At 36.9% G+C, this 27,206-nt stretch overlaps 1 protein-coding gene across 1 annotated transcript in view; it reads right to left on the bottom strand.

The window, feature by feature from the left end:
* The window catches only part of LOC145670282 (cGMP-dependent protein kinase 2-like), a 508,984-nt gene that overhangs the window by 184,123 nt on the left and 297,655 nt on the right, over positions 1-27,206 (bottom strand). Inside the window, exon 4 of the mRNA XM_081738722.1 lies at positions 4,542-4,797. Coding sequence (XP_081594848.1) covers positions 4,542-4,797 — 256 coding nt within the window. The remainder of the gene's footprint in view (positions 1-4,541; positions 4,798-27,206) is intronic.

The following is a 27,206-nucleotide window of genomic DNA, read 5'->3' on the forward strand; positions in this document are numbered from 1 at the left end:
GGAGACACAGGTCCCAAATGAACATGTCTGCTTTGACAGACGGTATACATCAGTCGTTGGCTCTCGTAATGTACGTTGTACCTCTACCGTAATTCGAGGAAGTCCCGTATTGCTTGGATGATCCTGCCGGGAGGGGAATTATGAGATTCCTGTCTGCATGGGGACTGAACGGCTACTGAGGAAAAGTGCCAATCCCAGGTATTTGGATAACGGTGTGTTATGCCAGTGAAAGGGATGAAGTTTTGAGGGTTAAGAGCTGACATCAAACTGAAATAGCGACTTAACACGTAAAATTGAATCCGAGATGAGATGCGGGAGCACTTCTACGTGTCTGTGGTACCTCTACGCACGAACGCGGTTGCCGATTAACGAATGAGGTAGGCAGGACCTTGATTGAACAAACCCCCTTGAACATGCTTATGGCTCCTGGATATAACCGGGCTTGGGCGTACCGTGGCTAATGGGAGCTTATCACATGAATTTGGATAGCAGCAATCATGGACAGGAAGTGAGCTTACCTCGAAATGCTCGAGCACCATGCCTACACGGCACGGGCGGACTGGTTCGCCAGCAGTCCTGGCCTCCAACAGTAGGTAAGTGATAGGCAGGACTTCGGTTTTTCCGCGCAGTGGGCATATCCCACTCCCTTAGTGAATATGGGTTACAATGCCAAGGCGAATCAAAGTTAAGGGACAAATCTTACTATATACACGAGGACTAACGTCCAAGAGGGTGCCTTGTTTTGCGGAACCAGTCCATTAAATAGGCCGAACGGCCGCGGGCACGCCCTCCATGTGTGCGTTAAATTGTGGTGGTAGACCACTCGATCCTAACGTATATGAAAATATACACTATCTGCTAGCAGATTGTATGTATGTTAAGCTTCCCAACAGTGACGCACGTACTATTCGTAAATTATATTGCAACACGATTTCAAGAAAACAGAGTGTATGTGCTTTTGAATGAATCTTGTTCCCATTCTCTCACATTTTCTATTCTATAAATGAAAAAAGAACGGCATAAACATCAAATTGTTCACCTAAATGAACGGATTATGAAACAGAAGCGACACCAGAAACTTTTAACTGATGTAACTGGATAATATTGCACATCATTCTATAACTTACTGTATTATAACTTCTGATCTGTAATTTCTATCAAACCTCTGTATTATTCAATTTGAAGTCGGTTGCTTTTTTTTTTTAACACGTTAACTGTCATGTACGCCCCATGGAAACGACAGGTGGCCCGCTCAACGGACCGCGTCGATCCCTTGGGACCGACATGTCTACTCTGTTTCGTTACTTTATTAGGAGGCCGTAAATCTGATCTTGTTGAGACTTTCCTATTAGAAGTGGCCGACCTGGCCCCTTCGAAGGGTTTTGTGCTAACGGCCCAGTAATATTGCATTTTGTTTACTTTTCATCTACAAAATTATTAGCAGCCCATTAAAAAAACACAAAATTCACTGCGGCGCTGAAAGTGTATTTACATGTGGTGCCGATGATGGGGAGCTGTACCAACACACACACACAAAACGAAACTAATAATTCTTATGATTTTCGGAGTGAGATAGACCAACAGCCTTGGAAGGTTTATATCTTTTTATTCCTGCACAAAAGGATGGTAGAGTCGTAAGGAAAACCGCAGTGCGATGGTCAGGATGGTCGTCAGTGGGGATCGATCCTACAACCTCCAGAATAAGAAGCCAACGCTCTATTACTTGAGCTATTTGAAGCATTGGTGGAAAAACATGGAATTAACTACGGTAGTTGAACTCCGTATTAAATTGTTATCCATATATCAAATAGCCTCTTGCTGAAAATGTCAATTAATAAAAAATAAAAGGAAGAAATAGAACAATGGAAATAGGAATGCAAGATTAACATTGTACTAACTTCATATGCTCATTAGCGGTCCAGTAATTTACTCTCGTCTTTAGTCTGTACGCTTTTCTGATTCGACGGTCGTGAAGGCATAGGTTTTTCATGAAAACAAAGTAATTCTTAATTTTCCCACTTTAAGCCGTAAGTACCATATCGTACATTCCCACTGCTGAAAGGGAACGCTTGTCTCATATGAATCTGCCAGAAACTACACGAATAACTACAGATTTTGTTTCCGATCTATTGTGACGAAATTATACACCTTGTGCAGCAACACCAAGTGAGAAGAGAAGGAAGGTACCAGTCGTGTGGGCATCTGGAACCATTGACTATGCATGCCAGGTGTGGTAAGTGCGTATCGGAAAAAATTCCGCCGAAAACAAATGTTTATAACTGACCTTTCCGACGTGAGCTACAGTTATGGTGCCATTATCAAACTGTGCAACAAGCGTGGATTCAATGTATACAAAAATGGCGTATCACGGTGTTATAAGGGGTAGGTAGGGCGAGGTGTAGGATTATTCCCGTGGGACAGAAATAGGCCAACTTTCGGGCAGGCACTTGTCGCACACGAGATATAATTCGGGAAGTCGGGATTCTGGTCAGCAGGGAGAATCCATCCACATAGAGGAGTATCGCGAACCGGCTACAGACATCACTGAAGACAGTGCACACCATCATTCACCGCGATGGAAGGGGCGTGTTCATAACTTTCGCCAAAACACATCCAGAAACGTCGCACTAACTGTCGGAAGCTGTATGACCTTCACCTGACCGGTGAAAAGTGGATTTTTTTGTAACATTAGATGAGTCATATGTTTATCGTGACGACTGGCACAAGCCATGTGTACATTTTAACGATCAACAGGTATAAGGGATTTTCAAACATGTTTTACCGAATGCAAGGAAAGGTTTGGTACAGGTTTCATGATCATTGCATGTCGTACCAGGGCAAGCTGACCATACATCGCGTAGCCAAAAATACGTAGGTGAATTCGGAATATTAATAGGCTAACGTCCTGACCCCCGTTTATCGATATGACATTCCCCATCTCTACGGGGGGGGGGGTCAAGAATCGTGTGTGAGTGTATCAAGACAAGGCATCAAGTTTACACATCTCGCTCAACATGCCTCTTCCTTCAACAAATGATAGGAGAAACTGGAATTCGTGCCATCCCATTTACAGACATTGCAGTGAAGTCCTCTGATACATGACCGATGGACTTTTGTGCCCTCAGCCTCCTGAAACGAGCTTTGTCTCACAGGAGACTCCACACCGTTGAATGTTTATGGAAAAGCCTATCAGGAGGAGTGGTTGCGGCTTGACATGACTACACTGTTTGTCTGTCTCCTACAGTGGAAACTTCGCTGTCAGGCAGTTGCCCAGATGCAGGACCACTAAAAGGAGCACTCTTGATGGTAGCGACATGATTTCTTTCAAAGAAGTTCAGGTTGAAATCGTCACCATAGAGGGAAAACAACCTCTGTATCAGTGAATATAGATATGATCAGTTTGAAATGAAAATATGTAAATTGATGTAATGAGTATATGAGCATAAGCAATTTGATATCAGATTTGAAATAATAAGAATTCATTTTGTTGTTTTTCTTAGAGAGGAAAAAATTATTTTTTTTATCTACGACCGGAAACATTAATGTTCGTTATCTTTAATAGTTACTTTATTTAAAGTGTGAGTTTATGAAGTACTATATGTAACAAACGCAAGATATATTAAAGATTGAATCAATGAAACTAACATTCGAGAGGACATGATCATGTAGATATAGGGACATTTCATCTTCTCTTATTCTTTATTTCATTCGTTATAAAATATGTGCAGTATATTTCCCACATCATAGTTAGCAACAAGTGATTATATTGATTCTTTGTTTAGTATCAAATAATTTCATATTTTCTTTGACAAAATGTGGAAAATCTCACTGAAAACTGTAGCTCCATGACATATTTCGCTTGGTTGGATGGATGTAGTGTTCCTCTTCATCACTGAAGTTACACGAGAAGTGGAACTACAGCTCAAGGTACAATCTGAACTACCATAATTCGTTCAAATTTCAACACTCCGCCAGTGGGAACCTAATTCGAGACCCAATATACTATTCGCGCGTATATTTCTAATAGCAAGTAAACCAGCGGGCAAGATATGTAGTATTTAATATTGGTGTTGTAAACTCTAAAAAAGAAAAAAGAAAATACTAATTTTTGTCATAATAATAAAAATAAATTAATGATCAATTTGTTCTCACAAATTTCCTTGAAAGCTTCTAGACCGTGCATGATATTAATGCATCTATACTTTATTAATTTTAGAGCTCCTTCATGGCTAAGCGATTAACGTACGTGCCTTTAGCGTGGGAGACCTGGAGTCGATTCCCGGCGGGAGCACATGTGATTCAAATGCCACTTGAATCAGTAGGTCCACGTTTCATATAGCCTCGCTGAAGAAAGGGACGTTAAGCTCAAAATGAACTCAATTTAATAATTTTAATGACAAACAAAAGGGTATTTTTGTAGGAGCTACAGATTTGTCTGAAAAGAAATCATATACGTTAATGGTGATTTAATAGGCTGTGTATTTTAACGGGTTTACTCAAACTCCTGTGATACAAACAAACGTTTAAGAGTCTGCACTTACTTTTGGTAATAACAGTTGCTGTGCGAGTAAGACCAAGAAGAAGTGACACCTCTCCAAATATACTCCCCTCATCGATGGTGCCAACAATTACATAAGATGTTTCTCCTGTGATAGGGTCTACTTGACTTATTCCAACATTCAGCTCTCCTCCCACAACAAAGTACATCGCTTTAGGAGGATGCCCCTGCTTTACAATGATTCTATTCGGACCAAAAGATGCAAAATACGTCACTTCAGCCAAACTATGCTGAATGTGCTGGAAAACACAAAAAAGTACTTAATTTGTTAATTACTTATGTAAAACAGAAATATGTTAAACCATACGAGTGTTCTTAAAATTGCGTGGTTCCAGGTTCGATTCTCAATGATACTGATTGCCTCGAAGAAACACAAAGTTTCTATTTGAACCCTACTGCGAAAGCGAATAGTCTCAGGGGTAGAAAAAGGAAGTAAATTCTAAAATCTTACCAATCAATTCTACTCCAAATAATGAAGAAAATGTTTGAGATAGCGATCGAAATAAAAGTCATTATTAATGGCAAATCAAGGCCATATTTGAACTAAAATAATTTATAAAGTAAAACGAAATATATACTCTAATTAAATGTACCCATATGCTCAAAAAGAGTTGCGCGTATACTGTAACTCACGATTTTTTGCATTTATTCCATTCTTCTTGCGTTTATGAGTAAAATTCAGTTATTAGTATGTGGAGATAACAGAAAGCAATTCATATGAGATGTTTTTCCAATAAAGGAATAAAAATATAAGCAAAAAACAAAATTATGCTCGATTTTGTGTATATTGGCAATCATACTTTCGCGGGATTTTTGGAGTAGCAGAGCGCGATTGTGAAGGAAAATTGACAATATAGGTTTGTATTGAAATGAACATTAGAGCACAATATCTGTTGCACATTACAGGGGCTTGCGGACAGGATTGCAGTGCATTTAACTGGGTTCCATATTGTAACGATCCTAGCGAACTACTGAGCCTTCCCCACTGTACACTATGAGTAAAATTCCTGCTTAATTAAAACTCTATTTGTTGAAATTTAAAACTGTTAAGTGTTATCACCTGTGCACCACGGGCAACAATTCGACAGTAGTTCTTTCTTTTGCCCATTGTTTTAGCGCCGTAAATGTCTTTGTTCATAAATTTCTTTGTCTATGATTTTGCATATACCTGGCATGGTCATTAAATTCTGACTTCTACGCCATATGCACCTAATTACAAACACACCTATAGAACAAACACAACAAATTTGGAATATATTCTTTGTGTATCAGGGCCGGCCTTAGGCGGTGCGGGCCCCGATTGGGAACATTTTGCGGGGCCCCAGGTTTACAACTAACTTGCACCAAGGTCTGTAGAACCTCTCTCTCTCTCTCTCTCTCTCTCTCTCTCTCTGTATATATATATATATATATATATATATATATATATATATATATATATACAGGCGCTTACCCAAAAGCGGCTATAGCCCCCCTTGACGCTCAGTTATACACTGGATAAAATAGGCTTCAATCCTGCTTTACAGTGGATAAAGCTGCAAACTATGGTTTTTAGCCCCTCCCTTGATCATATCTGCATCCGCCACTGGATATATATATATATATATACAGTGAGTCCCGCTAGCTTTCGAAACCGAAAAAAACGTTAGAATTTCCGAACAAATATACATAGGAAAATGAAATTCACGATACACGTACCTTGTTTCATGCTGAATATATGACCGTCACAGCAGGTGCTGAAAGTGTCCTCCCTGGACGTCAAGACATGTTTGTACACGGCGTTCCATATTGTGAAAAGTCCGATGTAGAGTCTCCGGTGTGATCTCGTTAATCGCATTCTCAATGTTGTTTCGCAACTCTTGCAGTGATCGTGGGTTGTTTCTGTAGATACAACCTTTAAGAAAACCCCATAAGAGGAAATCAGGTGGTGTCAAATCCGGGAATCTTGGCTGCCACAATCCTTTGGAGATTATCCTGTCACCAAGAAAGAACTCAGTTTCTGCCAGGGCCACGTTGGAAGTATGGCATATTGCTCCATCTTGTTGGAAATAACCGCGACGCAGTTCTTGATCGTCCAGCTGATTCTTAAATTCACTGAAGATGTGTAAATAAACTTGTGTGTTTACTGTATCTTCAAAGAAGATGGGTCCAATGATACGCTGTCGAGAAATTGCAAACCAAACTCTCACCTTCAAGGGATGAAGTGGAATCTCATGGTACACATGCGGATTTTCGGCGGCCCACACCCGAGTGTTCTGCGAGTTCACATAACCGGAGAGATGGAACCAAGCTTCATCTGTGAACGAAGTATAGTCTAGGATTCCTTAATTGCCATGCAACAAAGCTTGCAACCAACGACAATACATCACGCGCTTTTCCCAATCTGTAATCTTCAACTCCTGGACGACTAACGCGATATGGAAAGAGCTTGGCTCTTTTGGCGGCTCTTTGACAGTTGACTTTGACATCCCTACCTCTTGTGATAATCGACGCAGGCCCTTCTTAGGGGACTGCAAAAGACTTTGTCGCACTTCTGTACTGTCTCCTCGGACATCCATGGACGCGCGCCTCCATGTCCCGTAAGCAACGTTCCTGTTTCGAACTTGTTCACCAAATGATGTATTGATGATTTCGATGGTCCTTTACTTCATCCACATTCACGGCAAAATTCACGTTGAACGGTCTGATAGGATCCCGATATCCAATGAACACGCGTTCCTGTACGGTGTACAGAACCATCCTCACAATGCAGCGACTCGAGTCACACTAACGCACGCGCACCACGCCAAGCAGCACTTACCCTGGCGCCACCTATCGTCTTTGTTTTGACGTGTGCGCTTCTGTTCATCAGTTTCTCGTGTTTAACATGAAACAAGGTACGCGTATTGTGAATTTCATTTTCTTATGTACATTTGTTCGAAAATTATAACGTTTTTCTCGGGTTCGAAAGCTAGTGGGATACACTGTATATGCGCTCTCCCTGCTGGTGTAGTGGTGGAAGAGCACATAAAATTTAATTTCATAATCACTCCCTTTCATTAATCATCCTTGGTTTCTTGAAAAAAATCTTCGTGTCATATGTCCTTGGCGATGATTGTGGAAATAGCCATAGTTTTGATTGAGGGTATTGTAGAAATTATCTAAGGTTGATTGTATGATGTGCAGCTTCTTCTGTTGAATCATATTTTTACATATAGTTTCAGTAATAAACTTTGTTTCACTGATAACACATGTCTTCAAATTTCAACTTTAAAAAATGTCCAGAGATAAAACAGTAGAATCTCTACTAAATCAGACGTTCTGAAAACGAAAATGCAATCAAGTTTTTTTTTGTATCATCCTCAGATTTTCTGCTATGATAATGATGATTAACTGCTGACAAGAGTAAATCTAATTTGATATAAAATAAAAGATGCTTATGGCGATAAATTCTAAGTTTTATTAAGAGAAATGCGTGTATGTCATACTAAACATTGCATACACATCATTTACAAACTTTAATGTATATCGTTATTGCGTATTCATATACAGGGTGTTCCGAGGAAAACCGACAAACTTCGCGTATGTGTTCAGAACCTCAATACAAGATAAACTCTGCAACTTTGATCGAAAATGGTTAATTACGGAGGTAGGGATAATAAAAGGGTATGGGGAATGATCAATTCTAGCAACTACTTTTAATTAGCTCTCTCCTTGTAACTAAGCGTTTCCGACCAAAGTCGCACAAAAACATTTTTCTTGTATTGAGTCTCTGAACACATTGATAAGTTCATATCCGGAACCTCCTGGATGTTTACTTACAAACTTGGTTAAGAAAAATGATTAATGACAAAGACAGTTTCGAACATTTTCACGTTTCTATGTGGTGGAGTCCTCTTTTAGGAGAAGCTAACAATAATCTCTCATCATGGACGGGTCCCACTTCCCTTTATAACGTTTATCCAACTGCAGAATGTTGTGGTAAAAACACTCACTCTGTTCACTGCTTATAGCAACAAAGTATTCAGAGAAATAACTCAAATGGAAATGAAGAAAGTGAATGAATTTTAAAATAAATATTTCACCCTTGTCCCTCGCAATTTTTCGGGAAGGTTCTGTACCAGTATTTCATAGGTTTGATCTCTTACAAGTAAATCTGTCGGTATCAAAATCTAGTTTCTTTTGACCTAATTGGGTTTGGGGTCTGTGCAGAATACTCCTTGGACATAATATCTATTTTTACAGCAGAAGTTGGAAACGTACAAACAATAAAGAAACTACTGCAGTATTATATTCAGAAAATATTTGTTTATCCCCGGAAACTTAATGCAAACTATTCATTTACTTGTTAGGGACGGGCCATACCCTCCGTTGTGGAGTTCATGGATGTATCTGTATTTCAATATGTTGCTTGTACTTGACAACCGAGAGTAGCAGAGCCATCTTAACGGTATCATAGTCACTTGGCCGGGGGCCCCGCGATCAGAATGGCATGTATTAATTACATATATCAGGAACAAAACTTAGTCATAGGGAGCACACACTTGTTTGCTCTGGGGCCTAATGTGCTGTTAAAACGGCACTGTAGAGTAGAATAAACGCTACTAGCGCGAGGATCGATTGGGAGCAATCGGTCCAATCGGCTTAAAGCCGGCCCTGTTGTGTATGGAAAATCATACACGCGGCCTGTGTATGGAATTCCATATATATATATGGCAGTTAACTGCCTAAGAAATGTTTTGAGTTTTACGTCCTGTTCAGCAGCGAGGCTATATGAGTGCCTAAGAAATGTATAGAAATAATAATAATAATAATAATAATAATAATAATAATAATAATAATAATAATAATAATAATAATAATAATAATAATAAACAGATAACGAAACAGTTATTTACTTAATTTATTTATTAAAGCATGTAAGTGCAATGGACTTAAGTTATTTCTCCGTCTTTCTCTCAGAAGGCAGCAATCCTTAGGGTGCCAAGACATAGAAGAGGACTTGTGGTACTCAAGACTTTGGGATGGTGTGTGGTCAGCACATCAGGTCCCTTTGTTGTTAGTTCTAGCTTTCTAGACCGGAAGCAGTTATTCCCGGTAGAAAATACAAGAAAATAGACCTTCCTATTACTATTAAAGTAAAAAAATTACACTCATTTGCTCAATGTGATACTTGTTTGCTTGACAGTATACAGACAGTTGATCCGTAGAAGAATCGTTGATAATAATAGGAAATAAAAGAACTCGACAAATATTCTTGTAAATAATGGGTAAAAGTTTGCGTGACACTGTTCATTTTGCTCGGCACGCCAGTGTGCCATGTTATACTGGTTGAGGCACACTGGAATATAGGGTATGGCTTTCTAATTTTTCCCAACTATTTCAACTGCTCAATTGAAATGAATCTCTAATAATAGGAGAATGAATTTAGTCTTCTTACCGATTTAGAAATAAGGTTCGCGAGAATGTTATATATAAAAAATAATAATACTCAGAATGTTATAGACTAGCATGTTTTATTCGATATTACATACTTCCTGGAACTGTTTGAGTTGGAATTATTTCAACTGAATTCTTTAAGTTTTAGTCGCACGTTTACACCGGCTAGGCTAAAGGAGACGGTGATGATGAGGAATGAATGAAATGATGGAATGGAGAAAGTGGGAGAACAAGAAAGAACCCTGAAAAAACCCATGCACAATGGTGTTTGTCCACTATAAAGTTCACTTGATGCGAGCTGGGATTGAACCAAGAACCTCATACACCAAAGTTGAACGCTTTATCACTGACCCACCACGGCCTCTCTGAAATTATTTATAGGAGAGAGGGACTACTTTATGAAAACTTGATATTGAACAATTTGTTAAAAAGGGGGAGCGGTGGCTCAGTCGTAGAGCGTTCACCTCCGTTGCTTGGGGTCTCTGGTTCGATCCCAGCTCGAACCGTGTGGACTTTGTGGTGAACAAACACCGTACTCGTAGGTTTTATCGGGGTTTTCCCGTTTTCTCCCACTCTCTTCATTCCACCATTTCATTCATTCCTCTTCATCACCGTCTCCTTTAGCCTAAACGGCATAACCGTGGGACGTAAAACTTAAAGATTTTCATTTTACATTTGTTAAAAAGCACCAGCTTTTTGTGAAGAACTCTAATTGCTATTTTGAGTTCAAGTAATAATATGTCAGTCAACACTATAAAATGATTCATCAGTCGATAGTAAAACTCTCACGACTAAGAGTTAAAAGTCGCATACTCGTAATTCATTTTCTATCTTTGCTAACTTAAATACTTGAATGTCCAATCAGTTATTCAATCTATGTTAATGTAGTCAAATATCAATGAAGAGGCAAATATCAGATTACTTTTGTAAAATAATTCACTTAAATGTTGTTGTATATTACCATTTCAGTTGTATAACAAACTAAATATATTAAATTTTATGTTGTCATTTCCCTTAGATTAATCATTTTCCCATGAAGATCATGGTGTAGATTAATTATATTACTAACGTGACATCCGCTATCTTATAGTGCGAGCAGATCTCATCTTTGTGTAGAAATTAACGAGCTTAAAAAGAAAAATGAGTCTGCACATCGTCACAAAATTGCTTATATTTTATTTCAAGCTTTCCAGTGATATTTGGCTTGTATCCTACTTGCAATCACCTAAGGGCAAGCGGGCAAATTCACTCCTGGTTTAAGTTCTTATTTCAGGAAAACCTAAGTCAATAATAATAATAATAATAATAATAATAATAATAATAATAATAATAATAATAATAATAATAATAATAATAATAATAAATTTAAAATTCTGGGCTTAGTGCATTGGCACAATTCCAGTAATTTTTTTTTTTTTTACTTGTCATGTAAGTTTAGAAGGACTTAATCGCTGTTGTTTTCAATACACGAAGAAAGTGTCAAACTGTAAAATGATATGCTACAGAAAATACCCTACCCAACATCATGTAGTATAGAGCAGAGATGTTCACCGTCTCCAGGGCATCCTCACCCTCAAATTCCCTCACCTTCAAATTCCCGTAAACTAGCTTATGCCCTTATTACATCACACTTCTCAATTAATCTTGTGTACTTTTACATAATTATTAAAGATAATAATGTAAATGAATATAATATTTACATGTTTCTCATGAAAGTTTCCGGATAGGAATAGCGCTACGTTTAGAAGCGAGTGTGCCTCATTGTTGCCCTGAATGAGCTAGAGACATTTTAGATAAACAGTGTCTACATTGTCATGTTTAATTTAAGCGTACTGGCAGACAGACAGTCACTCACGTCATTTAGCAGTAAATGACATAATCTTAACAGTGCTGATATCTGAACAAACACAATCAGTGAGAGAACCAACAGAATGCAGCAGATCAGATGGAAAAAGACTTGATGGACGGACTTTTGTTCATAGATGGCCATTTTCCACTGGGCTCGTGCTCGCATATTTTCGAAATACACAGCCCTAGCCAGAAGGCATTGAAAGCGGGTTACGTTTGGCAACATCGCACGGAAACAAATGAATGCTGAATTGCAGTCTACCCTGTTCCTACTACTACTACTACTTTTAATACTACTACTACTATTACTATTACTACTACTACTACTACTACTACTACTACTACTACTACTACTACTACTACTACTCTTATGGATCTGTATAGTACAGGGGCAAACTTATTTTAATAAAAGACGTATAATGAAAATTTTAAAAAGTAATCGTTAAATCACTTTGAATATTATTGTTATCTTATTTTAACGAAAGAAGTGGTATAAAAAATTTTAGAAATAATAAAAAAATTTCCTTACGCAGGTTTTGAACCCACGCCAAAAACGATTTTTTCTTACTATTATGTTACGCTAGCTCACTCGACTACGAGGGCCGATAGCACCTGGCGTTTACATTATGCTATATGTATGTGATGTGATGTCACCAATAGGATCGCGATATAGACGTCATTTATTTCTCGTACATTGGTGCCAAGCGTAACCTGTTCACAATGCCTTATGGCTAGAGTTCAGTGTATTTCGAAAATACGCTTCGTGCTCACTTCTCTCAACTGAGTTCGCGTTCACTTTTGGCCCTGGCTCATTTATTTCAACTGGGTTCTTGCTCGGGCTCACTTCGGCTGGCGCTCCTTTATTTCAATGAGGTTCCCGTTTGCTTGCTCCCGGGCTCGCGCTTAATTATTAACTAAATAGTTTATTAAGTTTCTGAAAACAAGCAATATGTTCTGAAGTTGATTGAGCAGAGTTTATTTTATTACGTTTCCAACTTCTGTTATTAAGATAGATATTAAGTGGTATGATACGTCCATGAGCACCCGGTTGGTATTGCCTCAGTGTGAGTTTTTTCTCTTATCTCACCCAAAACCAAGTTTTATATACTAAAAGGCACACACACACACACACACACACACGTGTATATATATTGTGTGTTGAGAATTGAGACGAGACGAGATGATAAACGTTATTTCTTGTTTCGTCTCGTCTCATGATCAACACTAGTTTGCACCAAAAGATGTAAACGAAACTCTCCTCAAGTTTTATTTGAACATATTCATGGTGATATTAAGCGTGGAGTAGTTAATGATTTGTTCCATTTTAGGTAATGCGGAGTAAGTTGTACAATGGTATGTTTTGTTTTCTTTGTTTAGGACGTATGTTAAGGAAACAATTCAGCAAATACACTTGAAAATTGAGGATTAGGTCCTAGCGAGGGAGGCCTTCGCGAGGGCTTCCTCGCCCTCAAACGGCGAGGGCGAGCAAGGGCGATGGACAACTCCCTTCGCGAGGGCGAGGAAGAACGAGGGCGAGAGCCAACTGTCACAACGAGCCCGAGGGTGTGCGAGGGCGGAAGAAGTTTCCAGTAAGAGAACGAGGGCGAGCGAGGGCGATGAACAACCATTCTTGCGATGGCAAGGATGAACGAGGGCGAGGGTCAACTTTCACTGCGAGGGTGCGCGAGGGTGATGACAACTCCCTTCGCGAGGGCGAGGTTGCGCCAGAGCGAGGACAAGATTCCAGCACGAGAGCGAGATTGAACGAGGGCGAGGACCAACTTTCACAGTTAGAGCGAGGGTGTGCGAGGGCGAGAAGTTTCCTGCACGAGGGCGAGGGTGAAAGAGGGCGAGGGCCAACTGCCACTTTGAGGGCCAGGATGAGTGAGGTCGGAGTAAAATGAAGGTCTGTGGCATAGTCATCATTTCTAGATTGTCTAAAGAACATTTTTCTTATAGGAAGAAAGGAAGAAAATAGGAAATGCTAAGTCCTACCCATTAGAGAATTCGCAGATTTAAGGGAAATGCACATAATTGTTGGATATTAAATGTAGTTCTGATTAATGGAGTAAGACACTGTAAATAGTTGATTTTTTTGAAGTATACTGACAAGGGAACAACTTATATTGATAGTAGCAAAAATTTTCCTTTGGCAACAATGCTTCAACACTGTGCTTCGTCCGTTATTTTTGTATTTCAGTGATTATATTTGTTTTGTGGTCTCATATTTTGGTTTCAATCGGTTCCAATCGTGTACTGTATGTACTCTTCTACATCAAAGTTTCATAAGTTATATCGTCAAAGTAAATAGATAAGTATCATCTTAGGCCCGAACTTCATCTATGTTGAAAATTTAATCGAAATCGATCGGCTGGTTCGAGAGATTAGGAGTCACAAACATAGTTACTTTCAATATTATAATATAGGTTATTATTATTATTATTATTATTATTATTATTATTATTATTATTATTATTATTATTATTATTATTATTATTATTATTATTATTATTTGCGTACTTTTGAACTTGCATGGCGAAATTACTGCAAAATATGTTCATTTCTATTTTTTTCTCCATTGTATGTTTTTCCTTTATCAGTGGACACGAATTTCTCTCTAGGCCGTCGAATAAATCGATTTCATTGTGCACTTTGGTGCAAATAACGTTACAGGAAGAAGCCGGTTCGTCCCAAAAATCAGGGCTAAAGTAAGTAATATTTTGCTTGTAATTTCAGATGGCATGATGGTGTAGGGGTAACGTAATAGCCTTATGAATAATACAGCTATCTAACACAGGTGCAAATCCTTTTCATGCCAAAGTTAATTCTTTTGCAAAGTGATTGTGAAGAATCAACTTATCATAATGGACAAGCAATACGTAAGAATGTGGAAGCAAACACCTGTATCATGATAGAGACGATTTACGAATGCTGGTTGGGAAAGGGCAACGGAATTACCAGGACATTTCAAAGTCATCATTGATCTCCAGCATATACTTTCCGTGTTATCGTTCACAGAAAGAACCACTACGCCATTTGTTAAACAAAGTAAGGTTAAAGCAATCGGTGCTGTAGTGGTAACGTGCCGACTTCCAAATGGAAAATCTTGGTTCGATTCCCCATCAGGTAGTATGATTTTTTCGAATAAAATAATGGCTGCAGAGGTTTATCTTCTGATGGAGAACTTACAAGGCATCATTGGCGATAGTTCGAGTAAAGAGTATGTGCGTTCTACATCACACACTGCAATGCTAAGTATGTTTCATATTTATATTTGCCCCTCTCTCGCTCTCTCTTGAGGTTTCCCAATCCTATCTTTGCATCTTTCACTTCTCCCCCTCTCTCCCTCACTAACACACACACACACATCATGTTCTAAAGTTAAGACGGAGCAAGAGTCCGATATACCTGGTTTGTAGAATCTAATTAACTGTTAACTTCGGCGTCGTGTTTTTCGTGATCTGGGAATAACATCTCCAGTCCTGATCATCTCTGACAGAAATACTGTTTAAATCCAAGGGAATAAGTAAAATCTCTTTCTCATCTTCTGGGTTACCGAGTCTCAGTCGAATTACCGGGTCACTGCGGATTTGAATCTTCGACCCAGTGGTGGTCTATAACCTAACCAACATCATCCGACTGACACGATGATCCGTTTGAGCTTTTAGCGTGTTCATTCTATCAGTGCAAATTACGTTATATCCGGAAGAGATCAAATCAATGCTGGATGTTCGGAACAGATAAATCTTCGGAAAAGACTAGAAAATGGTAACCTCTTTGGTTATTTGAAAACAAAATTTTATTTATACTAGTTCGACACAAAATGTCTTCCTATGCTATAATTCAATGTTTTTTTCAGGTTGAAATTTACCCTGAATACCCAGATCAGCACGAATAAGATGTATGAGGAACATAAGCTTTTCCTTTCCAACATTTGTAACTTTTCGTTACGATACAGTTTGAACTTTTAATATAGGGTATTTCTGATAGAATAGGATTTAGCAGTAAAATAGAATTGTTCAATTTTCTCTTTCTTTCTTTCTCTTTTCTTTTCTTTTCGTTTTTTTTGTTTAGTTTGCATTAGTAGTCTGAAATCGAAGATATGACCAACGTTATCTACTTGGTATATTAGAATGTATTTTGCAATAGTACGTTTAATGAACACTATCGAATTTGCAATCGAACGACGCGGAAACAAAGCATGTGTGTTATACTTTTGACATTATCCTAGATGTGTCTCGGAGATCTACAGCTCTACTTGAAATTGAGTATGTTATTCATTACGAAAGTGACATAATGAATGTTTAAAGCATCTTCTATATATTCGAATAGTTCTGAAAAAGTATGTAAAAACAAACGTTATTTCTATATTACTGTTGGATTTCTGCAAACGGAACTTTATAATGTTAGGTTCTTTTCTTACTACGTTTGATTTCTACAGTTTTATCTTTTCTCCCTTTTTTCTTCTTCTCTCCTCTTCTCTCTCTCTTTCTCTCTTTCTCTGCCTGATTTCTGAATCTCGGTGTACTACATATCACTTGGTTTAAAATTTTCATTGTGTGTGTTTCAGTTTCTCTATACATCAACCTATGAATCTTGTTTCGTCTCGGTTTTGTTATTTCATTTTATCAAACTAATACATGTCTAGTTTGAAATAAGAATTGCGCTCATGTTGTTAGCTAATTTCAGTATAGCAGAGAAGAAAGGAGGAGAGAGAGGGGGTCTCTTTACCTGACACGATTATGGGATAAAAAGGTGTATATTGGGTGGCCCAACTGCACGGCGTTAGCTGTCGCATTTTTTTTTTTTTTTTTTTGATGCGGAGAATACAATTAATGGAATGTGTAGTGTATCCATCTTCAGAGGCTCCAAAATCTCCATAACATAAAGTGTAAAATTTAATTCATAAGTATTTTACAAAATACTGGCCTTAGGGACTTCTAATTTTGTACACAATTGCCAAAGAGTAATACAACTCAGATGACTGTCACAATTTTGTACCTAATCACTTAGATTAATGAGGTAATCTCTACTGCACGTAAAGAGTCAAAAGACCACTTCCAAAACGCATGAATTATTACAAGTGTCATTCTTTGAAGAACATATGCTGGGAGAGGGATGCATTAAGGCAATTCGAGAAGCGAAAGTCGTGTTTACCACGTCCATTTTCATTATCATTGACACCTTGAGTAGTTTCCCTTCCCACCTCTTACAACTTTACGACAAGAATACCTGAATTTGCTTTTTGGGCCGAAGCTGATGTGATTCATGTAACAAAATACTTCCTACAGCAGTGATAATGATCTTTGAAACCTCAGTATGGAACATATACATCCGACTGCTTTTCTATATCTTTCGTTGCTTGAAACGAACTCCTTCGAAGAAGTGAGTTTCACCTCTGCCACTCACAACTATACAACCAGGGAAAGTCTAAATGTTTCTTATTTGCCTATATCTTTTGTTTTCTGGAATGATAAGTTGCTTTCCATTTTATTATTTATCACAGAAAAGACATAGTATGACATTTATGTAGTTAGAACGGATTAATTGTATGCAGGGCTGGCAAAAATCAAGTACTTTTTTTTTTTAATAACTGGAGTTCGGTTTACCAAAATTCCTTTATACGAGTGGGGACCCAAAAGAAAGAGGATTGAAAGAGCGCCGCTTTTCCTAGCGTAGTCTTCCCACAACGTGGGTCTAGTAGAGATGTTCCCAAATCAGTCGGCCAAGCGGCGTCTGCGTAGGAGGTTAACATTTGATCATATTATTGTCTCTCTCAACTGTTCTCGTTTGCCGCCTGTGAAATCATTTTAGCGGATTCAAAGGAACAAAGAGTATGTTTGAAATTTTACTACTTGGAAAATCGGAAACGAAAACTTAACAAATGGTTCAACAGGCTTTCAAGAAGGAGACTATGAACAGCACACAGTTTTTTGAGTGTATTGGACGCTTTAATTGTCGTGAGGTGAGTGTTGAAGATCATGCTCGTTCTGGGTGCTATTCGTTATTTCGGAACAACGAAAACATTTTTAAAATCGTCCCCCCCAAAAAAACGAGGATTGTCGTTTCATGATCAATAATATTTCTAAACAGACAGGAGTGAGCTTGAGCTCGTGCCAGTGTGAGATTTTGCAAATAAGACGTGGTGCTGCTAAGTTTGTTTCTCGCCTGCGCACACCCAGGATCAAAAACATTCCTTTGTATTTTAGCCAGGACTTGAAAAATCAGATTGAAAGCGATCCAAACTTTTTGACCAGCGTTATGACAGTTTCTGAGAATTAAACAAAGAAAAGTGTTTCTATTGTGTACAAGCTGTAAAAAGAACTTGGCAGAGTGCACTGGACGATATAAGCGATGAAAAATTTCAGAGGTGCCTCAAACAATGGGAAGGAAGACTGGAGAAATGAATCCCATTTTATGGAGAGTACTATGAAGGAGATTGAAAGAATTTCCTAAAGAACTTAATATTATTTTAAGAACAAAAGTCTGGTTTCTTTAGCGCCCCTTCGTGTATTTACCATATCCGTGTGTGCATGCATGTCCGTGTATGTGACAAAAATAAAAAAACTAAAGAACTACTTCATGGATCATCACCAAATTTGGTCAAAATATAGTCATGAATTAGGAATTGAGTTTGTTCTTAAAACAACCTTCTCAAACCAGAAGTTGTTTAAATAAACCATTTACGGTTTGAACATTTTTCCCAATAAATCGAAAACGGCAATACGTACTGAAATCTGATTTTTTGCTTCGTAAGAACATATTTAATTGCTATTATTAACGCTTTACTAGAACCGGTAATGGTTCATTCAACTATAATTTTTGGTTTCAATAAATATTGATCTACATAGAGCAAAACCGCTAAAAGATAGATGAAAGCGTTTCCTCCACTCACGTAGCTCCCAAGAGTCTCATCTCCTCTATTGATCTTGAATTGAAACCGGAAGTCGTTGAAATTAACCACTCACGATTTGAACAGTGATCTCTATAGAACAGGAACGGTAACAGCGAGAAACGGTTTTCTTGCATTGTATTCAGCGTTATAAAAGTAACTACCATATTCTGTCTTAAGCCCATATTCAAACCGTATGTTGTAGAAAATCAACCACTTCCGGTTTTAACGTTGGAAACTATAGAATTAAAACTGTAGTAGATAACACGAAGCGGTTTTCTTCAATCAATTAGGCGTCCCAAGAATACATTTCTTTAGTCTAATCTCTACTAAAACTAGAAGTGGTAAAACTCTACTACTATTTTCGGTTTCAATATTAATTGTGAAAACATTGCATCACAGAAACCACACTGCTACTTGTTTTTTGATTATTATTATTATTATTATTATTATTATTATTATTATTATTATTATTATTATTTTATTATTTGTTACTTTGTGGGGTAGCCGTGGGCTGTATTTTTAAGAACTCAAACTCGAGGCCATACGCAAACTAGTACGATTTTCCAGTAGAGCACAAATTATTTACCACTCATCCCATTGAAGCATATGTTCAAGCTTGACGAAGTCAAACCGAATAGCGCGTCTGAACAAGGGATTGTGAATTAAGAAAACTAATAGACAGGAATTTTGCATTAAATTAAACCTACTTTAGATTTGTAATAAGGGAGAAGAAATCGTAAACATCTGAGAGGTTATTTGCTTCACATGGTTACAGTTAAGAAATAAATAAGAGACTAAGATAGGTTGGGTTAGAGCCTCAGTTGGGATAAACCGCGAAGTATAAAACCTTCTCTCATGCTATTTGGTGCTAACCAATTAGGTTATATAATGTCCAATAAAATTCATAAGCGCTTGCACACTTTTGTAATAAAAAGTCTTGATTCTGAGGGAAAAGAGTTAGTTAACCTTTGACTTCAATTTGGACCAGTTTGCGGTCACTTCTTAGGATTGATACCGAGTTTAGTCGAATTAGCATCCTCAAGTTGCAGTTATTCCTTTAAAAAAGCAAGGGCCATAGCTACAACACTTCTACTTTATTTAAATTACATGCGTATATAAATAAGTTTTTTGCCCGTTCTTATATAACAGCGGGGTTATGAATGACAGGATCTACAGCCTAAAGTGGGATATAAATCACTACTCGGTTTGCATCCGAGAGAAATCGTCCTATAGCTGAGCTCAAACCCGGATCCCGTGATCGAAAAGGTCACAATTCTACAGACTCATCCACGGAGGACACCGGATGAAATGGGATATTCCATGTGAAATCAACCAATGAAATGAAAAAATCTGACCTGACCATCTTAGATTTTTGTAAAAATTGGTGCACTGCTTTATTACAGAGGGAAATGAAAAATTACCAAATATTACCCCTGTCCTCCTGAAAGTGACCCCATACAGTGTGTTCAAAAATTTCAAAAAGGGTTTTTTTTTTTACCGTTACAGTGATTATCAAAAATTGTCATAAAATAGTTAGTATGTGCTCTAGAGACATAGAAACAAACACCAATGAAAAGCTTAAGGATCGCTCTACAAATTTACTAAATTGGCGTAACCTGCACAATAAAAATAACACTTCAAAATTTGAAAGTAAATTTTGAATTTGGAATTTAGAACAGAAATGTTCCTATGAATTAGTTCAAAATTGTCCAGATTATAATCTTATATGTGTATTAAAACACCACAAACTTGCATTTTGGGCACTCAATGAGATCCGATACAAAATTCAACATAAACTAAACATTACAAGATATTGACCATGTGAATATTTGAGTTCAGATCGGTTACCATTTGCCTGTAGCTTTTTACCTGCAGAAACCAAGGAATTTATATTCAACTTTAATTTGTTTCTTGATGTATTCATTTGAGTTTACACAATTATCCAACTTTCGAGTTATTTAAACAGGTATTACTTTCCTAACAGTACTCAATACAGGTCATTATTCTTGTTAGTCAGTATGGATGTTTCTAAATATACCTAGGTATATTGGTAACATTGATACATGTTATTTTCATTCCTTTGTTTCAGGATTGTTGTTACAGACATGTAGAAGTGTACCATTGAAGAAGGAAAACGAATTTATTGACTAATTTTTTGTGCTGAAAGTGTGTGAAGTGATTGTTAACAGTGCCACAGTATTTCATAACACATTTGATACAAGTGAAACATAGAGAGAAACATACAAGAGAAAGTGAAACATATATCTAATGTTGCCACGAGTCGAGACATTTCTCGTGTCTCGCTTCGTATCGTCTCGTAAACGAGACGGGACAGAACCCTTTTAGACGAGACAGACTACTTGTCCCGTCTCGAAAACGAGAAGAGACACGAGACGGGACAGCATGTCCCGTGAAATGTCTCGTCTCGTGTCTCGAAAATGAAAACGCTGGCGGGAATGGCCAAGATTGAAATTGCCAGTGGTCATATAGATTGCAAAAGGAAAATTCCCTTTGTGAGAAAACATGTTGAAAAGCCTTCATAGAAAAGTGTCCTCTGTCTATTGAATGAAACAATCCTGATACATGAGCTTCCAGGAATATCATCCTTAATGTCTTGTCCCCAATTCCCCTTCCTGTAAACTGAGAAATTCTCTTTTTTTTATTTCTGGTTGGAATGATGACAAACAAAATCAAAGACAGGGAAGATTTTTACAAGGTCAAGAAACCGAACTACCACCACCATCTATTCAATTTGAAAACTGGGTAAGATCTACACTCATTACAGGCTGTAGTTGAAAGTTCTGGCTGAGATGGCGGAAGAGAACAGAACAGACTACACTTGTCTTTATTCTCTGGTGGCGGTATTCTTTTTGCTATATGAACCGAAAACGGCAATTGAAGTATGTCATCTTGCAACTAAAATTTGGTCTTCTCTCTCTCTCTCTGTCTCTCTCTCTCTCACACACACATACACATAAAAACATACTTTTACCATTTTACCGATCACTCGCTTATTATACAGCAGTCATGTTGTAAAATTCACCTCTTCGTTTAGAAGGCGGGCGAAGGACAAAGAAAGCAAATATATTATCGACGAACCCTTCAAATTGTTTGCTTTCAGCAAATTTATGATACTAACAATTCACTTTAGGTGAAGAGATTTTACAGGGGGACCTTCGTTTTGTTACGCGGAAATGTTTGATCTGACTAGAGTGCGAAATTGCCCTCTGCTTCTATGTTGAGAGGAGGGGAATACTTCCCTTTCCTAGTGAATAATATTCATTAGAACCTGAATTATCTTCAGAAATTGTTTCTTACAGGCATATAAAACCTCTCGAACTTGATAAGTTTAAAGAACATTTGGTATAATATTCATGGAACTCCGTTAAAAGCAGAAAATATCATGAGAATAATCAAAATTCGAACATTGGAGAACATAATTAACAGAAAAAAATAGGATACTCAAACCATTTTTTTAAACTTGCTATAAAATGTATATCCTATATTTTTAATAATTCCTTACTCCCATGAAAGTATCCTGGGATATTCTCTCCAATTTTTTCAGACTGAAATCCTTTTATCACGTACGATTTCGCCCCCTGACACAATACGAAAAAACAAATGCTGTTAAAATCCATGCACATGACCCTTCCAGGACTCAACCCGGGGCCTTCAAGCCATGGTCTATCGCCGCAGACCGCTCGGCATGGTATGAAGATGTACGTTGAATGATTGCGAATAGATCACGACAATATAAGAAACTTTAATCCAAAATGGCCAACCAAAAATCTACTTTTTTTAGCCACTCGCTAATCTGGGTGTACTGTCATGAGTTTGTTACACAAACGGGGCAACCACCGCATAGTAGCACACACCCCGCGGTTATGGGAACAGATTTGAAGTATGGAGGTGAAGACTGGCCCCAAGCATTCTTTGGGCAATTTCTTGTATATTCGTGTATTGAAACTGGTGAAACCAATTTCAATATTTCAGAATGTAAAAAAAAGCCAGGGTCGAGAAGCCTCACACAACTAACAGCAGAGATATATTATCTTGTAAATTATTTGTCCTTGCCTTGTGAGCTTATTTGAATTTATTTTTAAAACCTTTAGGCAACTTTGGCCGAATGGATTATGATGGGAAAATTAGTGGAATGAAGAAGGTGGTAGGATACTAGACAACTTCGAGAAAACACACACACTCGAAAAATGAAATGAAATGAAATGAAGTCTTTGAGTTTTACGTCCCACAGTTATGCCGGTTAGGCTAAAGGAGACAGTGATGATGAGTAATGAATGAAATGGTGGAATGAAGAAAGTGGGAGGAAACGGGAGAACCCCTAGAAAACCCACGCACACGGTGTTTGTCCACCACAAAGTTCACTTGGCGGGGCTGGGATCGTATCCGAGACCCCAAGCACCAGAGGTGAACGCTCTACCACTGAGCCACCGCGGTCCCCACACACATTCAATGTTTGTCCATCACAAAACTCACATCGAACTAACCGAGATCGAACCGACTACCACATACACTAGAGGTGAAGGCTTCACAGTGTAGCTACCGTGACATTTCTTGTCTTGTGTGTTCTGGGTAATACTTGTAACTTAGTTGTATCTTGATTAGCATGATGCAGCCTGCTACATTTTACTTTCGTTCCCATAGTATACTGCTATATTTTTTTACGAGACGAGACAAAAACGAGACAAAGGAGACGAGACGGGACAGAACCTCTCGAGACGAGACACGAGACGGGACGAGCACATTTTTTCGAGACGAGGCACGATACGAGACATGCTTTGCACCAGACGAGACGAGACAGCCTGAAGTCTCGTCTCGTCTCGTCTCGTGGCAACACTACATATATATCTTTCTTTCATAGTAAATTATTTTTCCTATTTCAATGGTGCACTTTCACATGTCTGTAACAGCAATCCTGAAAGATAGGAATTAAAATAATATGTATCAATGCTACCAATATATATTTGGAAACATCCATACTGACTGACAGCAGTAATGACCTGTATTGAGTACTGTTAGGAAACGTAATACCTGTCTAGATAACTCGAAAGTTGGATAATTGTGTAAATTGAACTGAATACATAAAGAAACAAATATAAAGTTGAATATAAATTCATTTGATGCTGCAGGTAAATATATACAGGCAAATGGTTATCGATCTGAACCCAGATATTCACATGTTCAATATCTTGCAATGTTTGGTTTAGGTTGAATTTTGAATCGGATCCCATTGAGTGCCCAAAATGCAACTTTTTGGTGTTTTAGTACACATATGAGGAACGTTTTTTTCAAAACTCGATAGAGCACAAAACTTTTTTTTTTTTGCAACAATTGAGTTTTTGTTCATGTTGAACATAATCTCTATCTAGTTCTGACAAAACGCTCATGATTTAGTATTCTATACACATGTCACATTTCGATATCTGTCAATTCTGATTTCACAGTTCAATTGGTAGCGTATAATCACCAGAATAAAGCATACCTCTGTTTCTCAAAACTTTCTGTATCGAGTTTTCAAAAAACGGTCCTCATATGAGACAATTTTGGACAATCTGGACAATTTTGAACGAATTCGCAGGGACATTTGTGTGCGAAATTCAAAGTTCAAATTTTACTTTGAAATTTTGAAATATTATTTTTTATTGTACAGTTTTTTTTCAATATAGTACAACTTGTCGAGCTATCTTTAAGCTTTTTATGGTGTTTGTTCCATGTCTCTAGAGCACAAATTAACCATTTTATGACAATTTTTGTTAAGGCGAGAATGTCCCTGCCTTATTATTAGTGAAACATTTCTTTATGAAGAATGAATAGAATGACGTGTACTCTTTCTTTGAAAGGTTTCTCCTTAGAGAACACGAGGAAGAGGAAAGACGTATGTGTGCAACAAGCAGTGGTGAGTAGGGTATGAATGTATGTTCTGCAGACACTTTTCCCCTCCCAATATTTTTCGACCAAGACACAAGAAAACACAGAACATTTAACATAAGGTTCAACTAACTATACATAGCGCAAAGTATATAGATGAGAAGCGTGAATAAGATAGAATATTTTAAGCCAACACACATGATGTTGAGAAAGAAGTAAACAATCTACACCTGGATAAAAAAAATCACTAAATCTAGTTACAAAATTACAAATAAATCACTAAATCTAGTTACAAAATTATAAATAAATCACTAAATTTAGTTACAAAATTACAAATAAATCACTAAATCTAGTTACAAAGTTACAAAAAATCACTAAATCTAGTTACAAATTTAAAAAATCACTAAATCTAGTTACAAAAATGAAAAATCACTAAATTTAGTTTAAAAAATCACTAAATCTGGTTATAATCGGTTTTGGCTTCAAAAAATCACTAAATCTGGTTACAAAAAATCGCTAAATCTAATTACAAAAATGAAAAATCACTAAATCTGGTAACAAAAAATCGCTAAATCTAGTTAAAAAAATGAAAAATCACTAAATCTGGTTACAAAAAATCACTAAATATCTTATAACCGGTTTTGACTTCAAAAAATCACTAAATCTGGTTACAAGAAATCACTAAATCTAGTTACACATTTAAAAAATCACTAAATCTAGTTACAAAAACAATTTTATGACTTAAAAATATCATAAAGTTAATTAAATTTTACTTAAAACTAAACTATACATAATTACTCACTAACACCTATCAACTACACTACACATAATTACATTTTAACTATATCTTATAATGCCCCCAAGCTAATGTACTTACACCACCCCCTAGTATATATCTTTTGTCATCACTTGAATCTAATGTTAACTTATTTACAGCTATGGTATACACATCATGCTTACAACTTCGAATTAGATTTATATTTTTGTATGTTTTCGTATCATTGAATAGGGTTCGCTTATAATCATTAAATTGTAACTCTATTGCTACTACACATTTCGTTATTCCTTTTGCTTTTTCTTCTCTTTATTTTCAACTTTAAAGGCATACATCTTTAATCTTAACCCAATAAACTCTGTCATTATTTTACCATTGTTTTCATCCTTCATCTTTCCTAGTACTTTTTTGTTTACTAGTGGTATTCCATATTGATTATCCTTTCCATATTCACTTGTATCAAATAGATCAACCATTTCCTTTAAGTCTTTGTAGCAGTCATCTGTATCAATTTCATATATAAAACTACCAGTATCCATGTAACATAAGCCTATATCAATATCATATTTAGGTTTCATAATCTTGTAATGGAAGTCATACATTAATAGTTTTGACAAATGTAGCACACTCATACCAACATATATAGGTTTGTTGAAGGTCAAATTCTCTTTTTTCATATGTATCGCACACAAATTTTCAGTAAATATTGTTCTGTAATCAAAGTTCGGTTTCGCTATTAACTTTCCCACCCTCATTGGATCACATTCTAAGGTAATAATGGTCTCTTTCTAATGTTTTCCATTGTTTTACCAAATACGCTATTTTTCATTAACTTGTAAAAATCTTTCTCGAAATCATTCTTAGCTCTTGTTCTCATATTTGTATTTAGATCAATATATTCCTTTAACCAGTTTGATTGATTGAACACCAATACTCTATGAATTTTCTTTAGAATCATACCAAGTGACATATATAGTTTTAAGTTTCTGTAGTGAATAACATATCTTTCTTTCTTGTAAAGCGTTGTTAATAATTTTGAATGTTTCGATCCTGGTGGAAACATTTTCTGGAGCTAATGGTAGATCTGAGTGTTTATTTTGTAAGTATTCTGGATATTCTAAATCAACTTCTAATATGTAGCCAGTTTCTGAATCATCTGGAATATTCATTATGTTTATGTAAGGTTGAATCCATTTAAAGTCTTTGTAAGGCATGTATTGACTCATAGCCCATCCATATAAATTGTTTGCATCTAGATAAGCTAAATACTTTGAAGGCTCGTCTTTGTTATAACTTTTCATATACTTATTATTTGCTTTTACATATCTCTTACTACATTGTGAAACTCCACCTCTTATACCTTTCTCTATCATTAATATTTTGTCATAATCAGTTAACATTTCTAGTTTGATCTTAGTCATCTTTAACATTGAATCCCACGATAAACCAGGAGCAGTGAAAAACCAAGCAGGATCTAAACCATATGCTTTTAAACACACATCTCTAAAACTTTCAAATACATCAGCTAATATTAATACATCTGTCTTGTTATAAAGTTCTGTATATTCACCTAGATTTTTAATATTGAATGACTTCCAAACATTTTTCGCATGCTCATAATCTTCATCACAGATGTGGGTTTTAGTAAGTTTATTAAAGAACATTTCTTTTGAAGGTAGTTTTGTTTCTTCTAATCTTTCAATTGAGTCAATATAATCATATGGGTACACACCTTTTTTAATTACTAAATCTAATAAATCATTAGGGAAATACTTTGACGTTTCTCTATATTGTTCTTTTGTAAGGTTATTTGCTAGTTCTGCTAA

Source organism: Thermobia domestica, chromosome 14 (assembly GCF_964235325.1).
Source record: "Thermobia domestica chromosome 14, izTheDome1.hap1.1, whole genome shotgun sequence".
NCBI lineage: Eukaryota > Metazoa > Arthropoda > Insecta > Zygentoma > Lepismatidae > Thermobia > Thermobia domestica.